Here is a 20,181-nt window from a genome sequence, read left to right as displayed (position 1 = left end):
CTGTTTAGAGAAGTGGAATTTGAGGCATTTTGGAGTGACTCATAATGCTGAATTAACTCTATAAAAGATATGATACAGCTAGATATGAAGAATCAAAGCTCCTTTTTTTTTTTTTTTTCTGTTGCATTTCCTTCAGGAATCTTTGTTTCAAGACATTGACCTGTTACAAAAACATGGGATTGTAAGTATTTTTTTCAATGCTGTGTGAAATCCTCCAATTCAGGGTTTCTTAGCTTTGTCCCTATTGGACGTTTGGGACCGGGCAGTTCTTAGTTGGGGGGGTTGTCCTATGCATCGTAGGCTGTTCAGCAGCATCCCTGGCTCCTGACCAGTAGCACCCCTCTAGTTGTGACAACCAAAAATGTCTCCAGACATCGTCAAGTGTCCCAAGGGGGCAAAATAGACCCCAGTTGAGAACCCCTGGCCCAACGGGAGGTGTTCAGAGCTATCTACCCCTGTTTTCATCAACAAAAAATTCAGTTCTGTGGCAGGTGATTGGAGCAAATGATGATGACAGAAACCAGACTTGGAGTAACTAGATGAATTTCAACAGCAGTTCATTGATAGTAAAACTTCTCTGACATTTTCTTTTGAAGCCCTCACATTTAATCTCTTTCAGTTGGATTGAGAAAATAGGAGCAAAAGAAAATCCTGGCCCTTTGGCGATGTAGCTATTTGCATTCCCCAAGGGTAGAGGGAAAAAAATTTTAATTTTAAAAAGAACATATTCATAATGAAGTTCTCTAGAAGGAAAGAGCTGAACTGAGGGGGCGAACGTGTGATAAATTTGCTAGCTTTTCTACCAACAGACTTTTCTTCTGAATTCCTTGTTACATTGCCATGGTCTCACTAACATTCTCGGGAAATCAGGGCACAGCCAGAACATTTGGCAGCGTGCTGGGTATGTTCTACTCAGATATTTCCAGAACATTTGGCTACATGGTGGGTGGGTTCCACCTGGCTGCTTGTATAAAATTGGCATCGTGGTGGAAGGAGATGGACACAAAAGCACATGACATAGTATGGGAGCCTTGCAAGCTGGCATTTTATCAATCTGCTGCATCCATTCTTTTATTTACAGAATGTGGCTGACATTAAAAAACTGAAGTCGGTAGGAATCTGCACCATCAAAGGGATACAGATGACAACAAGAAGGGCACTATGCAATGTCAAAGGGCTCTCAGAAGCAAAAGTGGACAAGATTAAAGAGGCAGCCAACAAACTTATTGTAAGCAAAATCGATTCTTTGTTGTTTTAGCTTAGAAGGGCCCTGTGAGGGGCGCCTGGCTGGCTCAGTTGCTTAAATGGCCGACTCTTGATCTCAGCTCAGGTCTTGATCTTAGCTCAGGTCTTCATCTCAGGGTTGTGAGTCCGGGACCCAGGTCAGGTATGAAACCTACTTAAAAAAAAAAAAAAAAAAAAAAGGAAGGGCCCTGTGAGACTCTATAGCCTTTCTCATTCAATGCTAGAAACTTCTGTAAATCACAATCTGTTATACTCCCCATGTTAACTTTTTATCACTTCAGTTTCAAAGCAACAACAATTAATTTCTGACAGATTGAGACAGGGGTTAAGAGACTTCAGTACTATAACGGCAGTTATTTTTACCACAACTTTCTTTTTTTGCTCTCCTTTTTAATATTTTTTCTCCCTTTCTGTTTCTCTGTTTTAAGCCCTCTTTGGTTTTGCTTTGTCTCCTCAAGTAATATGTCTTTGGTTGTTTCAAAACACTCAGCACGAAAGAAATTGCACTCTCCTGGTACAAGCCAGTTGGTAAGAGAGCATTGGGTTAGAAAAAGATTAACAGTGTGGGTTTACCTGTGTACAGTTGAGATAAATATGACCAAGAAAAAAAAAATGCTCAGTGAGGCAGATGAGCTAAAGCTAAGCTGAACTTGTACCTTGTAGCTGGTTCACAGACCATGAAAGGCCCATGCAGCTAAGAGGTTCCAAGCAAAAACATATACCTTTGACACAACCTTTTGTGTAGAACTTTTGGGGACTGACAGAGACACTAACTCTGGAAACAGGAATGTGTAGAAAGATAGTTACCAAGTCTCTTTGCAAAAGAACAAGGCTCTCCATGTCTACATGTGTATATGAGGGTCTCATTCCCAGCAAGTCCTAGAAGCTGTCTTCACTGACAGCCATTTGGTTTCTTTCCCCAGGGGCAGTGGGGGTATGAGAGTGATGATGGTGGCAGTGTGGTCCTGAACTTGGAGAGGACTTAACCAAACTGCTCTGCACCCAGCTCAGTTGTTCTAACTTCTGAGTAAACTCAGGCAGTATACTCACAGGTCAATTCCACAACTGCCCTGAAGCAGTACCCAGAGTTTGGGAAACTGCCACTTGATAGGCCCTAGGCATTAGTCTTTTTTTCTTTGCAAACTAAATCCCTTATCAAAGAAAAGAACCCCTCTCCTTCTTAAGCATCACTACTGTACCTAGAGTCTGCATCCTTTCTTAACTAAAGCTGTTTATTCTTAGAGATTTGAGAGGTACAAGGAGAGAGAGAAGGAAGTTAATTTCATAGTACAGTGGTTCCAAATATTGGTGTGTATCAGAATAACCTGGAGTGGCTTAATAAAGAAAACCTAGGCCCAGATTCATTGAAATAGGATAGGCCTGGGCTTTTTTTACCCACCCCACCCCCCTTTAAGTTCTCCAAAACTTGAGAACCACTGTCATAGTATAAAACATAGAGGGAAATCCATTAGACCATGTCATTAGAGGACATCAGGGACTAGTCTCACTAGTTCTTCTACTGCATCAGCTATAGCTCATTAATTCAGCAGATAAGTAGTATTCCTACCATGTGAAAGATAATGTCTCCTAAATAGTGAAAACTAGAATTTCTGTGCTCCTTGAAACTTGCCAAGCTGGGGTGGGGGGGGGGGGTGGGGGGGGGGCATGAAGCCATTCAATGAAATCAATGGAATCATTTAGTAAAATACCATTCTGCTTTATGACATAAATATACTTCATTTAAACTTTACAGCTACCCTATTAGAGAGACAGTTTCCTTATCCCCATTTGATCCAAAAGAGGAAGTTAAAGTATAGCCAGATTAAGTAGTTTACTCCAAATCATATAACTAGTGTTAGAGACATTTCATTTTTCTTAAATTTTTACTTATTTTGAGAGAGAGAGAGAAAGAAAGAGAGTGGGTGATCAGGGGAGGGGCAGAGAAAGACGGAGAGAGAGAATCCCAAACTAGCTCCGAGCTCAGTGCCTGATGCAGGGCTTGATCTCACAACCGTGAGATCATACCTGAGCCGAAATCAAGAGTAGGATGCCCAACTGACGAGCCACCCAGGCTCCCAAGACATATTTTGAACCTAGATAGGGTAGCTCCAGAGTCTGTTTTCTTTTTTTTTAATCTTTAATTTTAGAGAGAGAGTACAAGTGGGGGAGAGGGGGCAGAGAGGGAGAGAGAGAGAGAGAGAGAGAGAGAGAGAGAGAATCTCAAGCAGGCTCCACACTCAGTGAGGAGCCCACTTGGGGCTTGATCCAACAACCCTGGAATCATGACCTGAGTTGAAATCAAGAGTCAGATGCTCAACTGACTGAGCCACCCAGGTGACCCCAGAGCCTGTTTTCTTAACTATGCTCTTGTGCTGCCTTCAAAGACAAATGAACTGTATGTAGCTTGTATCAAACGATGACTCTGATAATCACGTGAATAGTTTTGGGCAGCGTATACCCTTTTGAACCTTTCCTTTTGTCTTTCTGTAGGAACCAGGATTCTTGACTGCCTTTGAGTATAGTGAGAAGAGAAAGATGGTTTTCCATATTACCACTGGGAGCCAGGAATTTGAGTGTGTATCTCATATTTTTTACAACTACTAGACACAATCTTCGGAATATAGTATTTCTTTTCTTGAGTTTGTTCAAAATAGCTTTTTCTTTTGAAGTAGTTTTTTTTCCTTTTGAAAGGCTACTGAAGCAAACAAATTCCAAACGATTTGTAGAAGCAGGATTAAATTCCTTACAAGAAATTCAGATCCAAATTATAAGTAGTTTCTGAATCAGCCTGTATTTAAAAACCATTTTGAAAATCAGTTTAACTTTTCATTTCCTTTTCTTTTTGTTGATAAAGGCAATTCCATTTCACTTTGGGTTTTATTTAAAAATCAGTTGTTAGACTGAATATTTTAGAAGAAATAATTCAGGGTTGTTTTTGTTCTTTAGCATCAGCGGTTTTAACTTCCCCTTTTACTTACTATCTCATGATTCCTGAGACGTAGTCATCATTTTCCTAATGCAAGTTGACTAGAATGTGTTTTTTTATTTTCCCTACCTTACTAGGCAGAATTACTAATTCATAAATTAGATGAGTGGCTAAGATTTGAACAAAAGCAGTATTTCCACAAAATATTCCTCAAAACCCTGGCCTCACAAGATACTCCAAGAAGAAAGGATTTCATAGTCAAATATTGCATCCAACTAATTGGATGTCTACTAGGCAACTCAGACTTCACAGATCCAAATCCAAACTTCTGATATCTGCCCCAGATCTGTACCTCTGAAAGCCTCCCTCATCTCAGATCTGCCTCTTTTCTGATCCTCAGAACTAAAATCTTGGTGTCATCCTTGGTGCTGTGTTTTTTTCCTTTCATGCCCTAACTCTTCCTCATTAACAGATCCTGATGCTCTACCTTCAACAACAAACTACCCAGTTTCTTCAACAAGTAAATCACGAGGAATCAAAACAGTCAGGAAGAAGACCCAGAGATTAAAAGTGATTTAGAACACCTTTTACCTAATCCCAATATGTGGATTTTATTTGGTTCCTGATTCAAGCACACTATAAAAAATAAGATATATATAAGACGGAAAATTGAACTTACTATATAGTTGATATTAAGGAATTACTACTCTTTTAGGTAATAATGGTACTGTGATTATGTTAAGAATAAGAGTATTCATCTTTTAGAGATACCTACTGAGATATTTAGGATGAAATGATATGTTGCCTAGTATCTACTTAAAATAATATGAGAAAAGAGGGAAGTGGTTGAAGGTTTATATGAAAAAAGATTGACATGAGTTCATAGTTGATAATAGTTGAAGCTAAGTGACAGGTACGTGATGGCTCACTATTATACTGTTTTTGTCTACTTTATGTTTGAGACTTTCCATAATAATGTTTATATATTTGTGTGTGTGTGTGTGTGTGTGTGTGCGTGTGTGCAGGAAAAAAGAGGAAATAAAAATTCTCACCACCTCCTCCACTGTTACTGTACTGGTTCAAACTACCTGTTAATATCTCCTCTTGAGTATTATAACTTCTAACTTCTCTCTTTCAGACCTTGCTGTTTTTTCTTCACACACGAGCCAGAATGATCCCTTTAAAAGTTAGGTCAGATCATAACACTTCTCTGCCCAAAACTACTCCAGTGACGCCCTCAAAAGCCAAAATCCTCTCTAACTTCTAATCTAATCTCATCTTTTAATCTTTTTTTAGTTTGCTATGCACGAACTGTACTGACTTCTCTGCTATTCCTAGAACATGCCAGATACTCTCCTGCCTCAGGGCCTTTATACTTACCATTTCCTTTGCCTGGGACACTTTTTCCTCCTGTATCTACATGGCTTGCTGTCATTGCTTTCAGGTCTTTGATAAAATGTCCACTTCTCAGTGAGGTCTCTAATCACTTTATTTAAATATTTAAACCCCCTGCCTTCATCTTCTGTACTTCTTATCTCCTTTCTGGATCTAATTTTTATCCATACCATTTAATAATATCTGACATACCACATATTTTACTTAAGTATTTATTGCTATTTATTGTCTGTTCTCCCACTAGAATGTAAGCTCCACAAAGTAGAGAATTTCTGTCTTTTGTTCACTTCTTTACCCCAAGTGAATAAACCATCTCTAGCATGAACTAGGTTCTCAGTGAATATTTATTAAATGACTGAATGAATAAACAAATAGTGAATGAAATAAGTTGGTGAAGTGTAGTATACTATATATTACTCTTTTGGAGATTCACAGTGCACACTAGCCTATTAAAGGGTATGAAATCCTACTGTGAAACAAAACACCTCTTTAACTTAACATTGCCCTAAATTTAAAAAAAATCACAGAATCTTTTTTTTCAAGTAACAGCTAAGGAAGAGTCTTTGGGAATTCCTACCCCAAAGTTAATTGGTCAAAATCAGGTCGGTCACCAAAACAACTTGACTCAAATAATAACTTGATATTCTCCAGTTGCTCTACCACATCCTGATTTAGGCAACATTGGGCTAAAGAAACTATTATTGTCATAGTGAGTTTTCCGGTGTCCTCAGTATTGAGTTTTAGGCACAGAAAAGATTACTCAGGAACTAGGTTTTTAAAAATTAATATTTGACTTACTAACATGTTGTGCATTTTTCCTTAAGCTGCAAGTCCACTTACAGATCCAGCAAATTGTAAGGGGGCTTCTTTTTTTTTTAATTTTTTTTAATGTTTTTATTTATTTATTTATTTATTTATTTATTTATTAAAAAAATTTTTTTTTCATTTATTTATTTTTGAGAGAGAGCACAAGTGGGGAGGGTCAGAGAGAGAAAGAGACAGAATCTGAAGTAGGCTCCAGGCTCCGAGCTGTCAGCACAGAGCTCGACGTGGGGCTCGAACTCACAGACTGTGAGATCATGACCCGAGCCGAAGTCAGACGCTCAACCCACTGAGCCACCCAGGCGCCCCTGTTTTTATTTATTTTTGAGACAGAGAGACGGAGCATGAGCAGGGGAGGGGCAGAGAGAGGGGGAGACACAGAATCTGAAGCGGGCTCCAGGCTCTGAGCTGTCAGCACAGAGCCCGATGCGGGGCTCAGACTCACAGAGTGTGAGATCATGACCTGAGCTGAAGTCGGACGCTCAACCGACTGAGCCACCCAGGCGCCCCAAGGGGGCTTTCGTAACATGGTTAACTAAATTTCCTTAAACATTTTAGGTTATATTTGTGATTTTAATATATTTCCTTTAAGGACCTTATTGGTATAATTATTAAAATTTTCCAATTACCTGAATGTCTTTCTAAATCTAATAAATTAAACTTATAAGTATAATGAATCTTCAGCACTTTTAAATGTTCAGATACTTTGCATAAATTTAGTTATCAACTCATTTCATCAATTAGAGGCTAATCTGTTCTAATAAAAAGGTCAAATTCTCTTAAACTTTAAAAGTTCTCAAACAGGGGCACCTGGGTAGCTCAGTTAGTTAAGCTTCCAACTCTTGATCTCTGCTCAGGTCTTGATCTCAGGGTCCTGAGTTCAAGCCCTGCATTGGGCTCCATGCTGGACATGAAGCCTACTTAAAATAATAATAATAATAAAAATGAAAGTTCTCAAATACTAAATATGTAGATTATTCCCAAATTTAATATGAAAACGGTCGTCTGTGGGTGTGAGTTGTGGCTCTATTTTTAAATATCTAGCTTTAAAAACAGTATTCCTATACTTAATTCTAAATTTTCCTGAGTTTCACAGTGAACAGTTATGCTATCCGAAGTACTTTGGGGTACCCTGTCAGGTAAACTTTGGGGTTACTTTTTCGCCTGATTAAGATTGCATATCAACCAGAAATTTTGTCCTAGATTTTCTAGAGCCACAGCCTTTTAGAATTTTTCTCAAGGTGAGGAGGGACAAGTAAACCTCAATTTAATAGTTTGTAGATTTATAGATCTTCAAGTGCAAGCCCTCCAAATGGGATGGTCTTTCAACCCATGGCCTTTAGATTCAAGTTATACAGGTGGTACCTAGATTTTTCTTTTTTTCATTAAAAAGTACATAGTCCTCATTAAATTTGTGGGTAATTCTGACATTGCCTCAGTTTACACTTAAATTGCCCTCTTAAACTATGTAAATATAAAATCTATTGTATTATCCATATCTATTAATGCTTTGTCTAATCTGTGATCATGTCTCAAAATTCATGCTAGTATAAACAACGAAGTTTTTAAAAAAGTTTTAAAATGTTTATTTTTGAGAGAGAGAGACAGACAGATGGAGCACAAGTTGGGGAGGGGCAGAGAGAAAGGGAAACACAGAATCTGAAGCAGGCTCCAGGCTCTGAACTATCAGCACAGAGCCCGACTGAGGGCTCGAACTCACAAACCATGATATCATGACCAGAGCTGAAGCCAGACGCTCAACCAACTGAGCCACCAAGGCACCCTAAAACAGCAAAGCTTTTTAAAACGCTCCTTCTGGGTCTTAGTACAGTTAACACAATTAATATTTGTTGCATTTAATGAATGAATGACATAATGACTTAACCTTAGGTCTTTTCACATCAAGAATATTAAGTAGGGGCTTCTGGGGGGCTCAGTGGTTAAGTATTCGGCTCAGGTCATGATCTCATGGTTCATGGGTTTGAGCCCCATGTCAGGCTCAGTGCTGACAGCTCAGAGCCTGGAGCCTGCTTCAGATTCTGTGTGTCCCTCTCTCTCTGTTCCTTCCCCTGCTCATGCTCTGTCTCTCTCTCAAAAATAAATAAATGTTAAAAAAATTTTTTTTTAAAAGAATATTAAATACACTGAAACATTGGGTTACCAAATAAATGTATGCTGCCAAAATCTGGCCATTATTCTTCTAACTGCTAGCATTACCTATAACACCTTTGAATATTTCCTATCCTGACATGTTCTTCATAGAGTGGTTTGTGTGAAATAAACCAATCATGGTGACAGTCAGTGAATTCTCCTAATATCTATTTTACATATGTTTCTCCTTATATTTAAACACTGAATAGTCCCAAGCACAATATGAACAACCCAGTTAATAACTAAGACCATTTATTCAAGCTTCAATTCAGTTGTAAAGAATGAGACTTAAGGGGCCCCTGAGGGGCTTAGTCTGACTTGGGCTCAGGTCATGATCGCATGGTTCATGAGTTCAAGCTCTTGATCTGGACTCTGCTGTCAACAAAGAGCCTCCTGGATCCTGTCTCCCTCTCTCTCTCTGCCCCTCCCCTGCTTGTGTGCGTGCTCTCTCTCTCTCTCTCACTCTCTCAAAAATAAAATAAACATTAAAAAAAAAATGAGACTTAAAGCCCATTTCCTATTGGTATCCAGAAGTAAGAACAAGAACAGCAGCGCTTATATGTTGTTTTGTTGATCCACCCTGCCCACATGCAGCAGAACCTGTGGTCTAGACAGGAAGAGTGTCATCTATTCTGCCAAGAATTCCCATTCATGTTAGATGATAGATAGATACATAGATAGATACATAGATAGATACATAGATAGGAGACATATATGCTTTCTCCTTTCTTGATATTTCTATTTCTGTTCCTTTTACTAATGCATACTTTCTATTTCCAGTAAGTTGCTAGGAGGTGGAATTGAAAGCATGGCAATCACAGAAGCTTTTGGAGGTCGGTAAAACCTTCGTATTTTGTTATATGAAAAGAAGTACACACACATACATACATATATAATCAAACAAATAACAATTAGTAAATTGTATCTATTTTGAAACTTATGGTGAAGTCTCAGTTATACTACAGGATCATTCTGGGCAGCAATTGAAACAAATTCCAACGTTAACAGAAAGGTCTGGTTGGCGTTTGTCCTCTTTTTCTCTGACTTCCCTAAAAGAGTAGACATTTTTTCTATCATTCCTTCAAAAGGTAGTTGAATACTGGGATCAATTTTATTTCTAGGATATGCATGTTCCATGAACGTAGAGAGTAGATTTTCTCTTCCCTGATCATATCTTCTATTTTTCTTCAAAACAATTCATGCACAGCTATTTTATATACTATGTCTGGCAATTCCAGTATCTGCAGTCCTTAGGGGAACAAAGTCGGTTTTTTTGTTGTTGTTGATGTTTCTGTCGATGTAGAGAAATAAATCTGGTTTTTGTTATTTCTGTTGACTGTCAGTCTTACTGGCTCACTCCCTTGTGTATTTACTGATATTTGTGACCTTATTGCCTGATTTTGATCTATGGGAGTTCACTGGACCTGAACTGGTGCATGGGGAAGTTATTCTCTAGAAAGGATTTGCTTTTGTTGGGAGGTAGGGCATGCCACCAATCTGAGACTACTTCAGCTTTCCCTAAGAGGATCTCAGTGCAGTGGGAGGACCCGAGGCTCTCCTTCCTTAGTAGTAGGGTCTTAAACTTTCATTTATATGACTAAAATGAAAAAACTCAGTATTTTTTTCCCTATGTAGTGAAAACCCAGTTCTTTCCTACTGTGTATTTTTTCCTGTGAGTCTCCTTTACTGCTCACACAATACACTTGACTTCTGACACTTCTGGTCACCAAATATATGGATGTTTTCCCCCACAACAGTAAGCAATTCTTGGATACCTGCAGGGTATCTAAGAATTCAACTCAATTCTGACACTATCTACCCAGAGATAGCATCAGATTCCATATGTTTACTAAGGGCTCAGTCCCATAAGAATCCCCTCCCCACCTGTCCCCTGCCTTCAGATGCCATTCACAAGCCCAGGTTATTACCTGCTTCTGACCAACCAGCTGTAGATCCAAGATTCCAACATCCGCCCCCTCCGCCCCCCCCCCCCCCCCCATCCCCGGGGTTGATTAATTTGTTAGAGCAGCTCACAGAACTCGGGAAAATACTTACTTACATTTACTAGTTTATTAAAGATATGCTAAAGGATATGGATGAACGTCGAGAGGGAAGAGATGAGTAGGAAAAGGTACGAGGGAAGAGGTGTGGAGTTTCCATGTCCTCTCCAGGCGTGCCCCTCTTCCAGCACCTCCATGTGTACACCAACCCGGTAGCTCTGTGAACCCCATCCTGTTGGGACTTTTAGGAGGCTTCCTCACACAGGCATGATCAATTATTAACTCCATTTCCAGCCCTTCTCCCCTCTCTAGAGAAGGAGAAGAGTGCTGAAAATTCCAACCTTCTAATCATGGCTTGGTCTTTCTGGTGACCAGCCCCATCCATCCATCAGAAGCCATCAGGAGTCCACCCAGAGTGGCCTCAATGAAACAAAAGATGCTTGTAGTGCTCTTATCACTTAGGAAATTACAAGGGTTTTAGGAACTCTGTGCTAAGAACTAGAGGGCAGAGACCAAAATATATATATATATATTTCTTTTTCTATTATCTCACAATGATTAATCAATCCTAAGGAAAACTTGGTTTAAATAATTTTTTTTTCTAAAGGACAGTTCTGTGAACAAATACCTTTAAAATGTTATTTTTCCTGGGGTGCCTGGGTGGCTCAGTTGGTTAAGCATCCAACACTTGATGCTCAGGTCATGATCTCACTGTTGTGAGATCCAGCCCTGTGTCAGGCTCTGTGTGCTGAGCATGGGGCCTGCTTGGGGTTCTCTCTCTCCTTCTCTCTCTTCCCGCCACTCAAAATAGATAAATGTTTTTTGAAGTTATTTTTACTACTGGTAATCATATTGTAGAATGCACCCATGACATACTAGTACTTTATGTGTAAGTTTTGATAATTGGAAAGAAAATCATACTCGGAGGCTGTATTTTATTCTTTATGAAAACATCTAAAAATGAACTATGTGGTTTTTGTTTTTTTCTGTATTTTACAGAATTTCGTACTGGAAAAACCCAGCTCTCTCATACCCTCTGTGGTAAGGATGTATAACAACAATAACAATAATTATTGTAGCTATCACATACTAATTTTATTTTGTGCCTGGTGCTTTATATGATCTCATGTAACCTGAACAAATTTACAAGGAAACTAAAGCTCAAGAAGGTTAAGTAAACTGCCCATCGTTACACAAATACCAGAGCCAGTCTTTGACTGCGTGATGCTTGAGGTAATGGTATATGTGCCGCACTCTGAACACCTGAATGGAACCAGGGAGGAAGTGAATAGGTATATGAGGGTTGATGGTGGAGAGAGGCCCTCACTGTCTCCATTTTTCCCATTTCATCTTTTCTGTATTCTATTGACAAAAATGTCACAAAATCAGCTGAGACCTAGAATCTCTAACTTTCCATGGAGTAAGGTTGGCCTTAGCTAAGACTTAAAAATAAATGTTACTAAAACAAATAAACAAACTATCTCCTTCTGTACAAAGACACTACTCTGCATTTCTTTGACCTGAGTGGAAGAAGCATGGCTAAGCAGTTAAGAATGGGATTCTGGAATCAAAATACCTGGCTCCGGTCTTGGCTCTACCACTGCTAACTGTGTGACCTTGGGCAAGTGGCTTCACCTGTCTTATTTTCCCATCAGTAAAATAGGAGTAATGATAATGCCAAATTTAGGGTTGTTTTGAAAAATAAATGAAATAATACTTGAACCTAATATAAAGAAATTCCTTAGTGTCGACTACTACTACCTAGAGAGTCAATGCATTTTAAAATTTGACACGCATTAATTGAAAGGTTACTTAAATAACTTATATAGCATAAATTATATTTGTGATTGTTTCTTATAGGAAGAAAGTAATATTTAAATTCTGTTCTCTAGAAGAGAACTAACTTTCATGAATATCTCCCATTGTGAGAGATACTGATATTCTTTGTTGAACTGCTACCATGCTGGTGGAATATTTATGATTTTACCATTGGTTAGTAATACAAGAATATAACACACTTTTAGAAACTAAAGGATCATGATTCTTTGCCAGATTGACTACAGAGTTGCAACCAATGCAAATCCTATGTTAATTTATATATTCACTTGTACAAAGGTTATTCAATCCTATTAATATTATTTAATTTTTTAATTGCTTCCTAGTGACAGCTCAACTTCCAGGAGCAGGTGGCTACTCAGGAGGAAAGATTATCTTCATTGATACAGAAAACACTTTGTAACCTTTTTATTTAAACAAGTTGCTAGCATAATTAGTATGATGTAGTAATGTTGCTATAAAAGAAAGTCTGTTTGAAATATGTCATTTGTACAATCATCTCCTAAACCAGCAATAATGAGAAAAGCCACAGGGAAAACAGTTGGTAGAGTTTTCAAGTCACTTTTTATTTCAAAAAGGTTTCAGTTCTCCAGATGAGTTTGGTGTAAAATTCACAAAATGAATACATGGGAGAAAATTATATTTTATTCGTTTTTTATCCTCTTATTTCTCCAAAGATTGTACCTAATAGTTAGGAAGAAGATTGTTGACTCTCTCAAAGTCATGGTTCAAAATAAAGGGAAAGGGAAGAAGAGAACAAAAAAGCACAGAAGAGAATAGGGCAGAACCTGGTAGGGTGACAGAAAGAATTGTAATTTAATTGAAATGTGTTTCAGAATTAAGGCTGGAAAGGTGATTTGGGTTTTAGATATGAAGGGCTTTAAAACCAGGTGAGGGGTGTAAATTGGATACTTTTGCGATATTGCAGGCAAGTAATGAGAGCTTGAGCTAGGCTGGAAGCAGTAGGAATAAAAAGAAAAGGACAAGGGTGCGTGACTGGCTCAATAGGTAGAGCGTGCCACTCTTGATCTTGAGGTTGTAGGTTTGAGCCCCATGTTGGGGGTAGAGATTACTTAAAAATAAGATTCTTTAAAAAAGTGGGGGACAAAAATATTAGGGAGGAAAATTGATAGGATTTGATGACTCTGTTTGGTAGACAGAGGAAGGAGAGGTTTGAAACACTACTGTCCGGTTTTTTTGTCTAGATGCTGGGAGGATAATCATGCCAAAAGTAGAATTGGGAAGATCATGTTTCAGGCAAATGGTGTGTTTCATTTTACTGTGTTAAATGTGAGGAACAGGAAGACATCCATGGACATGTTGAATTCTACCCGAGAAGAGGTAGAACATAACTTTGGGGTGTGCCTCAGCTTAGGAAGAGGGACTAAAAAGAAGATGTCATACAGACAGAGGAAGTAGGAGAAAATCCAGTTGTAGAGGCTTAGCCAGAGAAAAATTTCAAGAAGAAAAGCGTTGTCAGTACTGTTCCACAAAGAAAGAGAGAGAAGGTGGAAGCTGAGAAAGATCACTGAGGTTTGACATTAGGAATCCAAGAGAGCATTTGCAGTAAAGTAAGATGATGGAAGCTTGTTGTGAATAAACAGTAAGGAACGGAGGCAGTGTTATTAACCAACAAATAGAAGATGAAATACAGTAGTTTGAGGAGGTTATCAGGTTCAGAGGAAACTTTTTGGTTTTTTGTTTTACACGCATAGGGGGTGGGTGGGGGGGTAGAAGGGGGCAGAGGAGAGCGACAGAATCTCAAGCAGGCTTGACACCCAGCCCTGACAAGGGACTTGATCTCATGACCGTGACATCATGACCTGAGCCAAAATTAAAAGTCGGACGCTCAACCGAGTCACCCAGGCACCCAGAGGAATTGTTGTTGTTGTTTTAAATGTTTATTTATTTTGAGAAAGAGAGAAAGCGATTGCTGGTAGGTAGGGACAGAGAGAGAGGGAGAGAGAGAATCCCAAGCAGGCTCCTCACTTTCAGTGCAGAGCCTGACTCGGGGCTTGATCCCACAAACCGTGAGATCATGACCTGACTCCAAAAGAAGAGTTGGTTGCTTAACCAATTGAGCCATCAAGGTACCCCAGGAAATTGTTTTTCTTTTTCTTTTTCTTAAATGCTTTTATTTATTTTTGAGAGAGAGAGAGAGATCAGGGGAGGGGCAGAGAGAGAGGGAGACAGGAACTAAAGAGGGCTCTGTGCTGACAGCAGAGAGCCCAATGTGGGGCGCAAACTCATGAACCGTGAGATCATGACCTGAGCCAAAACCATGAGTTGGCGCTTAAGCAACTGAGCCCACCCAGGGTGCCCCGAAAATTACTTTTAACAATGGAAAAGTCTTGCACAAGTTTGTAAGGCCATTCACAATGAAGCCCCAGCCTAGCTCTCAGATCTCATTACTCACTATTACCATTGTTAGAGACAAATGGATGCAGTCTGTTCTAGTCCAATATTATTGTCTCTAAAACATGGAAACATTGTATATCAGCAGTTAGTTAGATTTAACTATAAAGGTACTCATTTTCTCTGTTCATTATAGTTGCTTGCATCCCAAATCTTCCTTCCTGTATTTTTGTTTTATTGAAGTACCTGCTCAAGTCATTCTTTCAGAAAAGTAATGCAGGTGGTAAACTTTGAGCCCTAGCTTGTCTGAAAATGCCTTTATTTTGTTCTCACTCTTAAGTGTTAATTTGGCCAGTCATAGAGAAATTTGTGGGCTATGTTTCTTTAGTTAATTAATGAATGAATTAATTAAGAGAGACAGAGTGCAAGCGAGGGAGGGGCAGAGAGAGGGGAGACACAGAATCAGAAGCAGGCTCCAGGCTCTGAGCTGTCCGCACAGAGCTCGACGTGGGGCTCAAAATCACAAACCATGAGACCATGACCTGAGCGGAAAGTTGGACCTGTAACTGACTGAGCCACCCAGGAGCCCCTGCAGGCTATATTTCTATCCTCCTCCTTCAGTATGTGATCCGTCTACCCCTACCTCACAGTCTTTCTGAATCATACAAATCCTTTAAAGCTGTCCTTTGAAGGTCTGCCTTTTCTAATCTTCTCTAACTACTCAACTTAAAAAACCTGGTCCTTCCTAAGCTGTTATAGAATTTACTATCTAAAATACGCTAGTAGAAGGAAAAAAAAAAAACCAAAAAACAGAACCGTGTGCAGAAGACTTTATTTGGAAATAGCGGGCATGAGAAGACTCTGAAGGAGACTCCAAACTTGGGGAAGGAGGGTGGAATGCTGTGTAGAGCTGTAGCAAGAGGAGCGCAGCTGGAGTTCAGCTAGTTTCAGAAATAGTTGATTAAGAATGGTTCTTAAAGAGGGAGGAATTGTTCTTGCAGATGAGCAGCCACTGTTTGGGCAATTTGGATTTTATCAAGAATGGTGGAGGGGATCGGTTTGGAGCTAAGTCATACGCAAGAGGGAGTAGGGAGGAACAGCTGGGGTTGGGGGGAACAAGGACATTCAAGAGCCCCATTGGAATGTCCTCATTCCTTTGGTTTCTCTTACCGGTACACTGCTATCTCTTGATATTTTGTTTTTTATATGTTTATATTTTGCCTTCTTAATTTGTTTTATGTTTACCTATAATATGGATTGTCTTACAATTCCTTATGTTGTCTTACAACTCCTCCTTCCACAATGCATTGGTAATTGGTTAAAATGATTATCAATTCCATATGGTAATTGGTTAACAAATATTTTATAGGTTGATTTGAACTTTCTTCAGCATAAGCCCACCTTTTACACACCCAGTCACATAGTAACTGGGTTCTGTAAAAAGTAATGTAGTGAAAAACATTTTTATTAGTCTTCCAATTCTTTGTCTTCTTTGACTTGCCCACCAAAAACGTCTATGGGATATAGTCAGTAGCAATGGAAGATTTTAGTGGTTATCACTGAAGCTCTGAAGAAAAGAACATACTACTGCATTAGAATATGCAGATTTCCCAGATGGCTGGGAAATCCTAAAGACAATCCAATTCAACGTATATGGAACCAGTTGTAAATGTCACAAATAAGATTGTAAATTGTCCTTGTTTTACAGTTAGTTATAGTATGATCAGTATTATAAAAGCAGTGTAAACAAAGTGAAACGAGACCGTGGATAAGACCTAAAAGAATGTTTATTACTCCTATATAGTTCAGATAGATATAAGTGATTATTAGCATCTTCCAAAATACCTTTGCTGGTGCGCTGAATTTGCCTCCCAATGAATTTACTGATTTCAGAAAGCTAACACAAGTCCTTTAGAAGAAGGTAGATTTTAAACTCTAAATAAGCCAAAAACCATAGGTTGATAATTTCCTTTTGATCCTTAAAATTACTTTTTGATCCTTCGGCTCATGTAGTCAAATTTATCATTTGTTGAAAACTCATGGTTAATGATATATTAAATTATTTCATATTAAACACATAAGTAGTTTAAAGAGAGTGAATTAATTCACTGTGAAGTGACTTGAATTATAATTCAGTGATATTATCTTCCTAGGATAGATCTATTTTTATAGAACTGAGATCAAAAGAGAGATACAAATCTTAGTCTCTAGTTTTTCTCTTGTAACTGATTTGCTGCATGATCCTGAGTCATTTGCCTAATCTCTATTGGTCAGTGTCCTTATTTGTAAAATGTAATATAGGCCATAACAAGCAGCTTCCAAAGTTATTGTAAAGATTAGATTATTTAATATTTATTTGACTTATTTATTTATTATTTATTTATTTATTTTAGAGAGAAAGTGTGTGCACAAGGTGGGGAGAGGGGCAGAGAGAGAATCTTAAGCAGGCTCCACGCTCAGTGTGGAGCCCCACACAGGGCTCGAGGGGGGCTCCATCCGATGACCCTGGGATTGTGACCCGAGCTGAATTCAAGAGTCCGAGGCTTAACCGATTAAGCCACCCAGGTTCCCCTAGATTATTTAATATTTAAATTCATCACTGCCTCATCATTTCTATCACTGTTATCCCTACCTAAGGTATTTATTAATTTGGACACTTATGAAAAATAAAATCTGATATAGATTTTAAGTGATTATTAGTATCCTCCAGAATACCTTTGCAGGGATGTTGTTTGCCTCTGTTAGTTTACTTACTTAAGGTATTATTTTTTGTAGTTGTTACCTAAACTTTTTTTTTTGAAATTGATTTATTGGATCCTTAATCTTGGCATACTCCAGCCGTCCAGATCGTCTTCGGGACATTGCTGACCGCTTCAATGTAGACCATGATGCAGTACTGGACAATGTACTTTATGCACGTGCATATACTAGTAAGAGCCCCATGTTAATTTAATGCTTGAGCTGTTTTAAGGTTGGCAGCACTGATTTATTATTTGGGTGATACTTATAACATTTTGGCACTGTTCTTTTTCTTAATTTTACTTTCCTCCAAGTATATTTAGTCATAAATGTTACCTATCATCTGGCAAGCCCTTAGATATTAAAATGCTCTCAAATGAGTCCTTGTTCTTTGTCTTTGAAATGGAGAGTAACATTCTTTTTGGATAATGTAGCATTTGGCATGCATGCTAAGGCAGAATGTGAAATCATATTTAATAAAGCCTTAAATAGGGGTACCTGGGTGACTCAGCTGGTTGAGTGTCTGACTTCAGCTCAGGTTATGATTACATGGTTCATGAGTTCAAGCCCCACATCGGGCTCACTGCTGTCAGCGTGGAGCCTGCTTTAGATCTTCTGTCCCCCTCTCTCTCTGCCCCTCCCCCTGCTCAAAACATGAATAAACATTTATTTTTAAAAATCCATAAATAATTAAGAAAATCCTTTCTTCTTCTTTTTTTTTAAGTCTTATCTATTTATTTTGAGAGAGAGAACACAAGCAACAGAGGGGCAGAGAGAAAAGGGAAAAGGGAATGCCAAGCAGGCTCTGCACCGTCAACGTAGAGCTCAACACGGGGCTTGAACTCACAAAACCATGAGATTACAACCAAGAGTCGCACACTTAACCGACTGAGCCACCCAGGTGCCCAAGAAAATCCTTTCAGTACTCTCTTTTGCCTGACTGCAAGAACATACATGATCTTAGCCTCTGCTTCTTCTAGCTTTTGTAACATTTTCTCACTGCATTTCCCACCAGGTGAACATCAGATGGAGCTACTTGATTATGTAGCAGCAAAGTTCCACGAAGAGGCCGGCATCTTCAAGCTATTGGTACAAGCTTTTAAATACTGCTCCCTCACAGAGCCACTTAGCATATTATTTTTCTTCTATTGATTCCGATTCAAATGAACTTCTTTCCTTTGCCAAATGCACATTTATTTTTACATGAATCCTGTGTAGATCATTGATTCAATAATGGCCCTTTTTCGAGTGGATTTCAGCGGTCGTGGGGAGTTGGCTGAACGGCAACAAAAATTGGCCCAGATGTTGTCACGACTCCAAAAAATCTCAGAAGGTAGATTTTTAAAATAAACGGTACTATCAGAATAGCATCTGTGACTGTTGAGTAGGCTTTGCAGAGAACCCAGAATAATGTCAGGAGGCAGTACATTTTTAAAAACTAAAATTCATGGGACTACAACTCTTTTATTAAACCAAAATACTGACTTTAAACCAAAATAAGGTACCTAAAAATAATAATAACAATAATAGCTTTAAATAAATTAATTTATGTTATCAATGAAAAAGTAGGAATGTCATATTATTTACAAAATAAATTTAAAGCACAGTATTCCTAAACTCTGAAATCTAAACAATGAACTGTTTATATTGCCATTCTCTTAGTTTGTCAATTTTATTTATTGATGCAGAATATAATGTGGCTGTGTTTGTGACCAATCAAATGACTGCTGATCCAGGAGCAACTATGACGTAAGCCCCAATATTCTACTTTTGTGTTTCAATTAATATCAAAAAGGTTAGAGTGAAGAATAGAAAAGAATTCCAGAATGATCAGTTCTGATGTGGGCACAAATATATCACAAATCACTTTATTGCACAGTGCATATTACTTTATAAATGCAAATATCACTTGTTTTCCAGAATCTCTAGTTCTTTACAGGATGAAGCAATAGTTTAACCATTTTCAGAGATACTTTGGGCTCCTCGTTTGTCTAGGACTAAAAAGATATTGGAGGACAATAAGAAAAAGATAAAAATTTATATTCCATATACATGAATGGCTTCTACTGTGCTAATAAGCTGTCAGCCAAAAACAAAAAGGGAGGCTCACTATAGGAGATACATAAGAGGTCCTATGAGAGAAGTCTCCTGTTAGAAGAAACAGAACTTCAGTTCACACTAGGCATATTCAGAATCTATTGAGGTGTCTGTGCACGTTACAGACTTATCGATGGCTCTGCTTGACAGATGGCAGTGAACAGAAAGGCAAGGAGACCTAAAATAGGATGATGAAAACAGAAGATTCAAAGAAAAATTAGTTGCCACCATCAAATATTTTGAACATTATGTATCCGAATAAGCAATCAAAATAACCCCACATTCGTGATGTCAGTCTTTTCAACAAGCCTATATTTAGAAAAAAATTTTAACCAGAGAAAATTTACAAGACTAGTACAATGAATACACATATACAATTCACCAAGGGTCATCTATTCTTAACATTTGTCAGATTTTTTCTCTCTCATGTTTGTGTGTGTGTGTGTGTGTGTGTGTGTGTGTGTATACATGTGTGTAAAATCTCTTTCTCCATAGGTACACATGCATATTCAAATATGTGTGTGTGTGTGTGTGTGTGTGTGTGTGTGTGTGTGTGTGTGTTTTCTAGTGAACCATTTGAGAGGTTTTCCACCGGAACAATTGAGAATTATTTAC

At 38.5% G+C, this 20,181-nt stretch overlaps 1 protein-coding gene across 4 annotated transcripts in view; it reads left to right on the top strand.

Annotated features, from left to right (window-relative positions):
- DMC1 (DNA meiotic recombinase 1) overlaps positions 1–20,181 on the top strand; it is a 41,387-nt gene that overhangs the window by 2,015 nt on the left and 19,191 nt on the right. For all 4 annotated transcript variants that reach the window (XM_019446891.2, XM_053894819.1, XM_053894820.1 and 1 more), the window contains exons 3-12: positions 137–181; positions 1,082–1,228; positions 3,736–3,818; positions 9,320–9,372; positions 11,539–11,580; positions 12,702–12,774; positions 17,569–17,660; positions 18,485–18,558; positions 18,688–18,802; positions 19,158–19,218. In XM_019446891.2, the coding sequence (XP_019302436.1) occupies positions 137–181; positions 1,082–1,228; positions 3,736–3,818; positions 9,320–9,372; positions 11,539–11,580; positions 12,702–12,774; positions 17,569–17,660; positions 18,485–18,558; positions 18,688–18,802; positions 19,158–19,218 (785 nt within the window). The remainder of the gene's footprint in view (positions 1–136; positions 182–1,081; positions 1,229–3,735; positions 3,819–9,319; positions 9,373–11,538; positions 11,581–12,701; positions 12,775–17,568; positions 17,661–18,484; positions 18,559–18,687; positions 18,803–19,157; positions 19,219–20,181) is intronic.

This window comes from Panthera pardus, unplaced genomic scaffold (assembly GCF_024362965.1).
Source record: "Panthera pardus isolate Hobbes unplaced genomic scaffold, ASM2436296v1 HiC_scaffold_6, whole genome shotgun sequence".
Classification (NCBI taxonomy): domain Eukaryota; kingdom Metazoa; phylum Chordata; class Mammalia; order Carnivora; family Felidae; genus Panthera; species Panthera pardus.
The sequence above is the reverse complement of the archived record's forward strand: the minus strand, read 5'-3'. Positions and strand labels throughout refer to the sequence as shown.